The 13,331-nt window shown below is 38.3% G+C and overlaps 1 protein-coding gene across 1 annotated transcript in view; it reads right to left on the reverse strand.

Annotated features, from left to right (window-relative positions):
• The window catches only part of LOC118395441 (large neutral amino acids transporter small subunit 3-like), a 52,045-nt gene that overhangs the window by 26,300 nt on the left and 12,414 nt on the right, over positions 1-13,331 (reverse strand). The window contains exons 2-5 of the mRNA XM_052464602.1: positions 10,602-10,762; positions 9,984-10,167; positions 9,650-9,705; positions 9,426-9,502 (exon numbers count right to left, since the gene is read on the reverse strand). Coding sequence (XP_052320562.1) covers positions 9,426-9,502; positions 9,650-9,705; positions 9,984-10,167; positions 10,602-10,755 — 471 coding nt within the window. The 5' untranslated portion in view covers positions 10,756-10,762. The remainder of the gene's footprint in view (positions 1-9,425; positions 9,503-9,649; positions 9,706-9,983; positions 10,168-10,601; positions 10,763-13,331) is intronic.

A 13,331-nucleotide genomic window follows, 5' to 3' on the forward strand; every position in this document is an offset into this window, starting at 1 on the left:
AGAGAGACAGAGAGAGAGAGAGAGAGAGAGTGAGAGAGAGGTAGAGAGAGAGATAGGGGTAGAGAGAGAGAGAGAGAGAGAGAGAGAGAGAGGGGGGGGGTTAGAGAGAGAGAGACAGACAGAGAGAGAGAGAGGGGGTAGAGAGAGAGAGAGAGAGGGGTAGAGAGAGAGAGAGAGAGAGAGAGGGAGAGAGAGAGAGAGAGAGAGAGAGAGAGAGAGAGAGAGAGAGAGAGAGAGAGAGAGACGGGTAGAGGGAGATAGACGCGTGTCCTTGTGTGTTTTGGAAAGGGGTGGGGGGCAGGGACGAGGCGTGTCGACAGCCCAGTGATCTGATTGGCCGACAGACGTGTGCCAGAATTTAGAGCCAGAAGCAGAACAGCATGTGCCGTGGAGACCCTGAACGGCCAACACACACACCCACTATTAATCACATTTATACGCAAAGAAAAACAAAAATACACACGTACTATACAGAAAAAAAGGATTAATCCTCCCAAAACAACTGCCAACCAACTGCCAAGCATATACAGTAATATAGTGTATAATAGCAATAGCTAAAGTAAGCCTTATACAGTGCATTTGGAAAGTATTCAGACCCCTTGACCTTTTCCAAATGATGTTACATTACAGCCTTATTCTGAAATTGATTAAATTACTTTTTTTGCTTATCAATCTACACACAATAATACACCATAATGACGAAGCAAAAACAGGTTTTTAAATGTATTAAAAATAAAAAACAGAAAAACATTATTTACATAAGTATTCAGACATTTTGCTATAAGACTCGAAATTGAGCTCAGGTGCATCCTGTTTCCATTGTTCATCCTTGAGATGTTAAATTGATTGGACATGATTTAGAAAGGCCCACATGTCTATTTAAGGTCCCACAGTTGATAGTGCATGTCAGAGCAAAAACCAAGTCGTAGGGATTGTCTGTAGAGCTCCGATACAGGATTGTGTCGAGGAACAGATCTGGGGAAGGGTACCAAAACATTTCTGCAGCATTGAAGGTCTTCAAGAACACAGTGGCCTCCGTCATTCTTAAGTGGAAAAAGTTTGGAACCACCAAGACTCTTCCTAGAGTTGGCAGCCCGGCCAAACTGAGCAAAAGGGGGAGAAGGACCTTGGTCCAAGAACCTGATGGTCACTCTGACAGAGCTCCAGAGTCCCTCTGTGGAGATGGGAGAACCTTCCAGAAGGAAAACCATCTCTGCAGCCCCCCACCAATCAGGCCTTTATGGTAGAATGGCCATTCTTGGACTCCAAGAATAAGGCTGTAACGTAACAAAATGTGGAAAAAGTAATGGGGTCTAAATACTTTCCAAAGGCACTGTGCAGTGCATTCGGAAAATATTCAGACCCCTTGCCTTTTTACGCATTTTGTTACTTTACAACCTTCATCTAAAATGGATTAAATAAAACAATTCTGATCAATCTACACACAATACCCATTCGGTGTAGATGGCGACACAATCAGAAGCCTTTATGGGGGTATGAGTCACAGTGGTGCGGCGTGTGTACAGTCGTGGCCAAATGTTGAGGATGACACAAATATTAATTTTCATAAATTCTGCTGCCTCAGTTTGTATGATGGAAATTTGCATATACTCCAGAATGTTATCAGATGAAGCTGACATGTCAGTGATTCTCTCTTTAGCACAGGTGTGAGTGTTGATGAGGACAAGACTGGAGATCACTCTGTCATGCTGATTGAGTTCAAATAACAGACTGGAAGCTTCAAAAGGAGGGTGGTGCTTGGAATCATTGTTCTTCCTCTGTCAACCATGGTTACCTGCAAGGAAACAAGTGGCGTCATCTTTGCTTTGCACAAAAAGGGCTTCAGAGGCAAGGATATTGCTGCTAGTAAGATTACACCTAAATCAACCATTTATCGGATCATCAAGCACTTCAAGGAGAACGGTTCAATTGTTGTGAAGAAGGCTTCAGGGCACCCAAGAAAGTCCAGCAAGCGCCAGGACCGTCTCCTAAAGTTGATTCAGCTGCGGGATCGGGGCACCACCAGTACAGAGCTTGCTCAGGAGTGCATCTGCACGCACAGTGAAGCGAAGACTTTTAGAGGATGGCCTGGTGTCAAGAATGGCAGCAAAGAAGCCACTTCTCTCCAGGGAAAACATCAGGGACAGACTGATATTTTGCAAAAGGTACAGGGATTGGACTGCTGAGGACTGGGGTAAAGTCATTTTCTCTGATGAATCCCCTTTCCGATTGTTTGGGGCATCCGGAAAAACACGTGTCCTGGAGAAGACAAGGTGAGCGCTACCATCAGTCCTGTGTCATGCCAACAGTAAAGCATCCTGAGACCATCTCTCTCACAATTTTGCCTAAGAACACAGCCATGAATAAAGAATGGTACCAACACATCCTCCGAGAGATTTCTCCAAACCATCCAGGAACAGTTTGGTGACGAACAATGCCTTTTCCAGCATAATGGAGCACCTTGCCAAAAGGCAAAAGTGATAACTAAGTGGCTCTGGGAACAAAACATCGATATTTTGGGTCCATGGCCAGGAAACTTCCCAGATCTTAATCCTATTGAGAACTTGTGGTCAATCCTCAAGAGGCGTGTGGACAAATTCTGACAAACTCCAAGCATTGATTATGCAAGAATGGGCTGCCATAAGTCAGGATGTGGCCCAGAAGTTAATTGACAGCATGCCAGGGCGGATTGCAGAGGTCTTGAAAAAGAAGGGTCAACACTGCAAATATTGACTCTTTGCATCAACTTCATGTAATTGTCAATAAAAGCCTTTGACACTTTTGAAATGCTTGTAATTATACTTCAGTATTCCATAGTAACATCTGACAAAAAATATATGAAGATACTGAAGAAGCAAACTTTGTGGAAATTAACATTTTTGTCATTCTCTATTTTTTTTGCCATGACTGTACACTGAGTATACCAAACATTAGGAACATCTTCCTAACATTGAGTTGCACCCCCCTTTCTCTCAAAACAGCCTCAATTTGTCGGGGCATGGTGTCGAAAGCATTCCACAGGGATGCTGGCTCATGTTGACTCCAATGCTTCCCACAGTTGTGTAAAGTTGGCTGGATGTCGTTTGGGTGGTGGACCGTTCTCACAGGAAGCTGTTGAGCGTTGAAAAAACAAACAGCAGCGTTGCAGTTCTTGACACAAACCGGTGCACCTGGCAACTACTACCATACACCGTTCAAAAGGCACTTTATTTTGTCTTACCCATTCACCCTCGGAATGGCACACACACAATCCATGTCTCAATTGTCTCAAGGCTTACTACAAATCATTCTTTAACCCGTCTCCTCCCCTTTATCTACACTGACTGAAGTGGGTTTAACAAGTGACATGAATAAGGGAACATAGCTTTCAGCTGGATTCACCTGGTCAGTCTGTGTCATGGAAACAGCAGGTGATCGGTAATGTTTTGTACACTCAGTGTATAGTTAGTTATATCCATTGAATCTATTTCTATAGTTATAATAACCAACATAGGCTGGTCAGAATCAGATCACCAACTACATTTACACATACTCAGGATTGTACTTGGTGATATGGTGTTGCTAGTGATAGACAACATTAAGGGAGAATACAGACGGCGGAGTTTAAACAAAGTTGACATACATTATATACAACTAGGTAGAGTTATAAGAGAATGAGCAGATATACAAATATACAGTAGGTATGCGGTTGATATATACAGTGTGTATGTGGTTGATATACAGTGGGTATGTGGTTGATATAAGGTTGATATATACAGTGGGTATGTGGTTGATATACAGTGGGTATGCGGTTGATATATACAGTGTGTATGTGGTTGATATATACAGTGGGTATGTGGTTGATATACAGTGGGTATGCGGTTGATATATACAGTGTGTATGTGGTTGATATATACAGTGGGTATGTGGTTGATATACAGTAGGTATGCGGTTGATATATACAGTGTGTATGTGGTTGATATATACAGTGGGTATGTGGTTGATATAAGGTTGATATATACAGTGGGTATGTGGTTGATATACAGTGGGTATGCGGTTGATATACAGTGGGTATGCGGTTGATATACAGTGGGTATACGGTTGACATAAGGTTGACATACAGTGGGTATATGGTTAACATACAGTGGGTATGTGGTTGATATAAGGTTGATATACAGTGGGTATGTGGTTGACATACAGTGGGTATGTGGTTGACATACAGTGGGTATGTGGTTGATATAAGGTTGATATACAGTGGATATGTGGTTGACATACAGTGGGTAAACGGTTGACATACAGTGGGTATGTGGTTGATATAAGGTTGATATACAGTGGGTATGCGGTTGATATACAGTGGGTATGCGGTTGATATACAGTGGGTATGCAGTTGATATACAGTGGGTATGTGGTTGATATACAGTGGGTATACGGTTAACATACAGTGTGTATGTGGTTGATATAAGGTTGACATACAGTGGGTATATGGTTAACATACAGTGGGTATGCGGTTGATATACAGTGGGTATGCAGTTGATATACAGTGGGTATGCGGTTGATATACAGTGGGTATGCGGTTGATATACAGTGGGTATGCGGTTGATATAAGGTTGACATACAGTGGGTATACAGTTGACATACAGTGGGTATACGGTTAACATACAGTGTGTATGCGGTTGATATACAGTGGGGATACAGTTGACATACAGTGGGTATACGGTTAACATACAGTGTGTATGCGGTTGATATACAGTGGGTATACAGTTGACATATAGTGGGTATACGGTTAACATACAGTGTGTATGTGGTTGATATACAGTGGGTATACAGTTGACATACAGTGGGTATACGGTTAACATACAGTGTGTATGTGGTTGATATACAGTGGGTATACAGTTGACATACAGTGTGTATGTGGTTGATATACAGTGGGTATACAGTTGACATACAGTGGGTATACAGTTAACATACAGTGGGTATACGGTTAACATACAGTGTGTATGCGGTTGATATACAGTGGGTATACAGTTGACATACAGTGGGTATACGGTTAACATACAGTGTGTATGTGGTTGATATACAGTGGGTATGCGGTTGATATACAGTGGGTATGCAGTTGATATACAGTGGGTATGCGGTTGATATACAGTGGGTATGCGGTTGATATACAGTGGGTATGCGGTTGATATAAGGTTGACATACAGTGGGTATACAGTTGACATACAGTGGGTATACGGTTAACATACAGTGGGTATGCGGTTGATATACAGTAGGTATACGGTTAACATACAGTGGGTATACAGTTAACATAGTGGGTATGCAGTTTATATACGGTTGACATACAGTGGGTATACGGTTAACATACAGTGGGTATACAGTTAACATACAGTGGGTATACGGTTAACATACAGTGGGTATATGGTTAACATACAGTAGGTATGCAGTTAACATACAGTGGGTATACGGTTGACATACAGTGGGTATACGGTTGACATACAGTGGGTATACAGTTAACATACAGTGGGTATACGGTTGACATACAGTGGGTATACGGTTGACATACAGTGGGTATACGGTTGACATACAGTGGGTATACAGTTAACATACAGTGGGTATACGGTTGACATACAGTGGGTATACGGTTGACATACAGTGGGTATGATGTTGATATACGGTTGACATACAGTGGGTATACGGTTGACATACAGTGGGTATGATGTTGATATACGTTTGACATACAGTGGGTATGATGTTGATATACGTTTGACATACAGTGGGTATGATGTTGATATACGTTTGACATACAGTGGGTATGATGTTGATATACGTTTGACATACAGTGGGTATGATGTTGATATACGGTTGACATACAGTGGGTATACGGTTAACATAGAGTGGGTATACGGTTAACATACAGTGGGTATACGGTTAACATAGAGTGGGTATACGGTTAACATACAGTATGTATGCAGTTGATATAAGTTTGACATACAGTGGGTATACGGTTAACATATAGTGGGTATACAGTTAACATACAGTGGGTATACGGTTAACATAGAGTGGGTATACGGTTAACATACAGTGGGTATACGGTTAACATAGAGTGGGTATACGGTTAACATATAGTGGGTATACGGTTAACATAGAGTGGGTATACGGTTAACATACAGTGGGTATACGGTTAACATAGAGTGGGTATACGGTTAACATATAGTGGGTATACGGTTAACATAGAGTGGGTATACGGTTAACATATAGTGGGTATACGGTTAACATAGAGTGGGTATACGGTTAACATACAGTGGGTATACGGTTAACATATAGTGGGTATACAGTTAACATACAGTGGGTATACGGTTAACATATAGTGGGTATACAGTTAACATACAGTGGGTATACGGTTAACATATAGTGGGTATACAGTTAACATACAGTGGGTATACAGTTAACATACAGTGGGTATACGGTTAACATACAGTAGGTATACGGTTAACATACAGTGGGTATACGGTTGACATACAGTGGGTATACGGTTAACATACAGTAGGTATACGGTTAACATACAGTAGGTATACGGTTAACATAGAGTGGGTATACGGTTAACATACAGTATGTATGCAGTTGATATAAGTTTGACATACAGTGGGTATACGGTTAACATATAGTGGGTATACGGTTAACATACAGTAGGTATACGGTTAACATAGAGTGGGTATACGGTTAACATATAGTGGGTATACGGTTAACATAGAGTGGGTATACGGTTAACATACAGTATGTATGCAGTTGATATAAGTTTGACATACAGTGGGTATACGGTTAACATACAGTGGGTATACGGTTAACATATAGTGGGTATACAGTTAACATACAGTGGGTATACAGTTAACATACAGTGGGTATACGGTTAACATACAGTAGGTATACGGTTAACATACAGTGGGTATACGGTTGACATACAGTGGGTATACGGTTAACATACAGTAGGTATACGGTTAACATACAGTGGGTATACGGTTAACATATAGTGGGTATACAGTTAACATACAGTGGGTATACAGTTAACATACAGTGGGTATACGGTTAACATACAGTAGGTATACGGTTAACATACAGTGGGTATACGGTTAACATACAGTATGTATGCAGTTGATATAAGTTTGGCATACAGTGGGTATACGGTTAACATATAGTGGGTATACAGTTAACATACAGTGGGTATACAGTTAACATACAGTGGGTATACGGTTAACATACAGTGGGTATACGGTTAACATAGAGTGGGTATACGGTTAACATACAGTAGGTATACGGTTAACATAGAGTGGGTATACGGTTAACATACAGTGGGTATACGGTTAACATAGAGTGGGTATACGGTTAACATACAGTATGTATGCAGTTGATATAAGTTTGACATACAGTGGGTATACGGTTAACATATAGTGGGTATACAGTTAACATACAGTGGGTATACAGTTAACATATAGTGGGTATACGGTTAACATACAGTGGGTATACAGTTAACATACAGTGGGTATACGGTTGACATACAGTGGGTATACGGTTGACATACAGTGGGTATACAGTTAACATACAGTGGGTATACGGTTGACATACAGTGGGTATACGGTTGACATACAGTGGGTATACGGTTGACATACAGTGGGTATACAGTTAACATACAGTGGGTATACGGTTGACATACAGTGGGTATACGGTTGACATACAGTGGGTATGATGTTGATATACGGTTGATATACAGTGGGTATACGGTTGATATACGGTTGACATACAGTGGGTATGATGTTTATATACGGTTGATATACGGTGGGTATGATGTTGATATACGGTTGATATACGGTTGATATACGGTTGACATACAGTGGGTATGATGTTGATATACGGTTGATATACAGTGGGTATACGGTTGATATACAGTGGGTATACGGTTGATATACGGTTGACATACAGTGGGTATGATGTTGATATACGGTTGATATACGGTGGGTATGATGTTGATATACGGTTGACATACAGTGGGTATGATGTTGATATACGGTTGATATACGGTGGGTATGATGTTGATATACGGTTGACATACAGTGGGTATGATGTTGATATACGGTTGATATACGGTTGATATACAGTGGGTATGATGTTGATATACGGTTGATATACGGTTGATATACAGTGGGTATGATGTTGATATACGGTTGATATACGGTTGATATACAGTGGGTACACGGTTGACATACAGTAGGTATACGGTTGACATACAGTGGGTGTGCGGTTGACATACAGTGGGTATGCGGTTGATATACAGTGGGTATGATGTTGATATACGGTTGATATACGGTTGATATACAGTGGGTATGATGTTGATATACGGTTGATATACGGTTGATATACAGTGGGTACACGGTTGACATACAGTAGGTATACGGTTTATATACAGTGGATGTACACATTTACAGTATCAGTATGAATTTATCTACATGCAGAGAGATGAATAGAGTGCAAATGCAGTACAGTGCAGTTATTTTGTGTACAGTTCAGAGATGGCTTAAAACGGGGTGCAGCATAGAGTGCAGTCCTTTAGTCTCTATGGGCCACAGCACGCGGTAAGAAACCTTTCAGGTGCTGGGAGGTTTTGGTCATGAGTGGTGGGAGGAGCTATAGGAGGAGGGGCTCATTGTAAATAAATGGAACGGAGTCAAACGTGGTTTCCATATGTCCTTCCAGTTCTCTGCTGCCAATAACTGGAACGAACTACAAAAATCTCTGAAACTGGAGACACTTATCTCCCTCACTAGCTTTAAGCACCAGCTGTCAGAGCAGCTCACACATTACTGCACCTGTACACAGCCCATCTATACACAGCCCATCTATAATTTAGCCCAAACAACTACCCCTTCCCCTACTGTATTTATTTATTTATTTTGCTCCTTTGCTCCCCATTATTTCTTTCTCTACTTTGCACATTCTTCCACTGCAAATGAACCATTCCAGTGTTTTACTTGCTATATTGTATTTACTTCGCCACCATGGCCTTTTTTTTGCCTTTACCTCCCTTATCTCACCTCATTTGCTCACATTGTATATAGACTTATTTTTCTACTGTATTATTGACTGTATGTTTGTTTTACTCCATGTGTAACTCTGTGTTGTTATCTATCTTTATCATGGCCAGGTCGCAATTGTAAATGAGAACTTGTTCTCAACTTGCCTACCTGGTGAAATAAAGGTGAAATAAAAAAATTAAAAATTAAATGTTTGATACAGTTACATGAATTCCATTCCAGCCATTACAATGAGCCCGTCCTCCTATAGCTCCTCCCACCAGCCGCTGGTGCATTCTGGGAACTTGGTAGCTTTGGATATTGTCATTGTTGTGTCCATGTAGAGGAGAAGGATGATGGGTGTGTGTATGTGTATGCGTGTCTTACCGTGAGGGAGGTGAAGGTCAGGCAGATTCCTCCAAAGCCGTTGAAGGAGACCGCGATGAAAATGAGGGCCGAGAGTACTGGAGGAGGAACGAGGAGACAAGAGGACAGAGTGAGGGCGATCTATGTGTGCAGTGTAATGTAATAAGCAGAAGTTGTGTTTAATGTCATTTCCTGTACATTTAGTGTTCATTTACATGTGGTTTACAGTTGCTTAGGATTCTTACCTTCAGGGTTATAGGCAGCTCCAGCTATCATGGCACAAGAGAAGGCAAAACACGCGCTGCAAGAGAGAGAGAGTTGATGATGACGCTGACTGGTGAAGACAATGATGATGACGATGGTTGTGAAGATAATGATTAAGGTCACAAAGATGATGAAGATGATAATTGTTTAAATAATATTAATGATGACAATGCTCAATGATAATTGCGATGATGATGATGATGATTGTAATAATAATCACGATGATGACGATGGTGAAGATGACAATCCCAGTGTAGATGATGATGATATACTATGATTATAATGATGATGACGACGATGTTTCCCGTCTTTTACCTGCCGAGGAGGCGGAGTGGGCGGGGCCCGTACTTGTCCATCAGGATACCCAGCGGCAGAGTAGCTGCACTCAGCAGGAAGGAGCCAATGGTAAAGCCCAGATTCAACATCTCTTCCTGGTCCACGCAGCTATGCCAGATACCACTGTCCCACGAACTGATGTTACTGAACACTGTCTCATTGTCTGGGAGGGGGGTGGAGAGAGATGGAAGAGAGAGGGGGAGAAGGAGAAGGGTAAGGAGGTGGAGAGAGAGAGGGGAGTATACAAGACACAGGAATCCACATGTGCTATAGACATTATCTATGGACGTATACAGGGGCAAATCCCAAGTTCCACTGGAGTTAAATTGTCACTTAGTCAAGCAATGATATCAGTGGTAGTTAGGATTCACCCCACCGTATCTATGCACAGGTTTATGTGTACCTGGGGTCAATTCCATTTCAATTACAGACAATTCAGGAAGTACACTGAAATTCTCTTAAATGCTTTTCAATGAGGAACATTTTGAATTGGCATTTGGTCTTCTTTGTGAATTGACTGGAATTTGAAATGGAATGGACTCCAACCCTGAAGTATACCATATCCCTGTGTGAGTGTTACCATGGATGGGGACGTACTTATGCAGAGGTGTGAGTAGAAGCCCTCGTTCTTGAGCATGATGAGTAGCGATCCCCAGCCCAGCAGCACAGCAGAGAACAGCAGGTTCTCTATGACCGCAGTCACCGCCATCCACCAGCGCCTACGATAGGCCTGGGCCAGAGAAGGAGCCATCGCTGCTCTGGGGGGAGAGAGAGAGAGAGAGAGAGAGAGAGAGAGAGAGAGAGAGAGAGAGAGAGAGAGAGAGAGAGAGAGAGAGAGAGCGAGAGCGATAGCAAGAGGAAAGGAGAGCAAGAGAGAGAAAGGGAGAGAGAGGGAAAGGGAGGTAGAGAGAGAGTTTAACATTTAACAATCCCTTCTTACAGAATTAAGTACCGCACACACAGTCCGTACAGAACTTCAATGTTGCATCAACAACTCCAAAGGTCTGCAAAAACTACAAAATACATATCAAAGCAAGAAAGGATGTTGTTGTTTTTTTAAGTATACAGCTACTTTCCTCCTTACTTTCATCTGAGCTCAGAGAGCAACAAAAAGAGAGGAACCGCAATACAAATTCTCTGTGGGATACTACTACTGAGAGTGAGGTTAACCCCATGACTGACTCATCATCACCACCATAACTCTGGTTTCCGGAAAGACGCTGTGATGAATGGTTTCTCTGCCCGTTCTGTTATAATCCCTGAATATGTTGACATTGACTATAAAACATATAAAACATTCTAGGAAACATATAAAACATATAAAACATTCTATAAAACATATAAAACATTCTATAAAACATTCTGTAAAACATTCTATGAAACATATAAAACATATAAAACATTCTATAAAACATTCTATAAAACATTCTATGAAACATATAAAACATTCTATAAAACATTCTATGAAACATATAAAACATTCTATAAAACATTCTATGAAACATATAAAACATTCTATAAAACAGTCTATGAAACATTCTATGAAACATATAAAACATTCTATAAAACATATAAAACATTCTATAAAACATTCTATGAAACATATAAAACATTCTATAAAACATTCTATGAAACATATAAAACATTCTATAAAACATATAAAACATTCTATAAAACATATAAAACATTATATAAAGCATTCTATAAAACATATAAAACATTCTATAAAACATTCTATGAAACATATAAAACATTCTATAAAACATTCTATAAAACATATAAAACAGTCTATAAAACATTCTATAAAACATATAAAACATTCTATAAAACATTCTATAAAACATTCTATAAAACATTCTATGAAACATATAAAACATTCTATAAAACATATAAAACATTCTATAAAACATATAAAACATTCTATAAAACATATAAAACATTCTATAAAACATTCTATAAAACCTTCTATAAAACATATAAAACATTCTATAAAACATTCTATAAAACATTCTATAAAACATATAAAACATTCTATAAAACATATAAAACATTCTATAAAACATATAAAACATTCTATAAAACATTCTATGAAACATATAAAACATTCTATAAAACATATAAAACATATAAAACATTCTATAAAACATATAAAACATTCTATAAAACATATAAAACATATAAAACATTCTATAAAACATATAAAACATTCTATAAAACATATAAAACATATAAAACATTCTATAAAACATATAAAACATTCTATAAAACATATAAAACATTCTATAGAAGATTCTTTAAAACATTCTATGAAACATAGAAAACATAGAAAACATTCTATAAAACATATAAAACATTCTATAAAACATCTAAAACATTCTATAAAAGATTCTTTAAAACATTCTAAAACATAGAAAACATAGAAAACATTCTATAAAACATATAAAACATTCTATAAAACATTCTATGAAACATATAAAACATTCTACAAAACATATAAAACATTCTATAAAACATTAAAAACATATAAAACATTCTATAAAACATATAAAACATTCTATAAAACATATAAAACATATAAAACATTCTATAAAACATATAAAACATTCTATGAAACATATAAAACATATAAAACATTCTATAAAACATATAAAACATTCTACAAAACATATAAAACATTCTATAAAACATATAAAGCATATAAAACATTCTATAAAACATATAAAGCATTCTATAAAACATATAAAACATTCTATAAAACATATAAAGCATTCTATAAAACATAAAACATTCTATAAAACATATAAAGCATTCTGTAAAACATTTAAAGCATTCTATAAAACATATAAAACATATAAAACATTCTATAAAACATTTAAAGCATTCTATAAAACATTATATAAAACATTCTATAAAAAAATATAAAACATTCTATAAAACATATAAAGCATTCTATAAAACATTCTATAAAACATATAAAACATATAAAACATTCTATAAAACATATAAAGCATTCTATAAAACATATAAAACATTCTATAAAACATATCGCTAAGCAGGAGGAGTATCCTAGAAACTCAGGGTTGGGCGGATTACCTGAAAAATAAGATTGTGGCCAGTAAAAGAGGTTAAAGGTCATTTGAATGATAAATACTCCAATAGACAGATGTAACAGATCAAATGATTTTATGAGTTGGATGATCAATTGTGCAAATACTCTGAATGTAGACTCTTCTAAGTTTGCAAAAACACATAGATCTGTCTGTGATGTAGTGCGGAACGATTAACCAAAACGTTGGTTCTTTATCGTCTTTGTCAGTTTCAATTGTT

This window comes from Oncorhynchus keta, chromosome 16 (assembly GCF_023373465.1).
Source record: "Oncorhynchus keta strain PuntledgeMale-10-30-2019 chromosome 16, Oket_V2, whole genome shotgun sequence".
Lineage (NCBI taxonomy): Eukaryota > Metazoa > Chordata > Actinopteri > Salmoniformes > Salmonidae > Oncorhynchus > Oncorhynchus keta.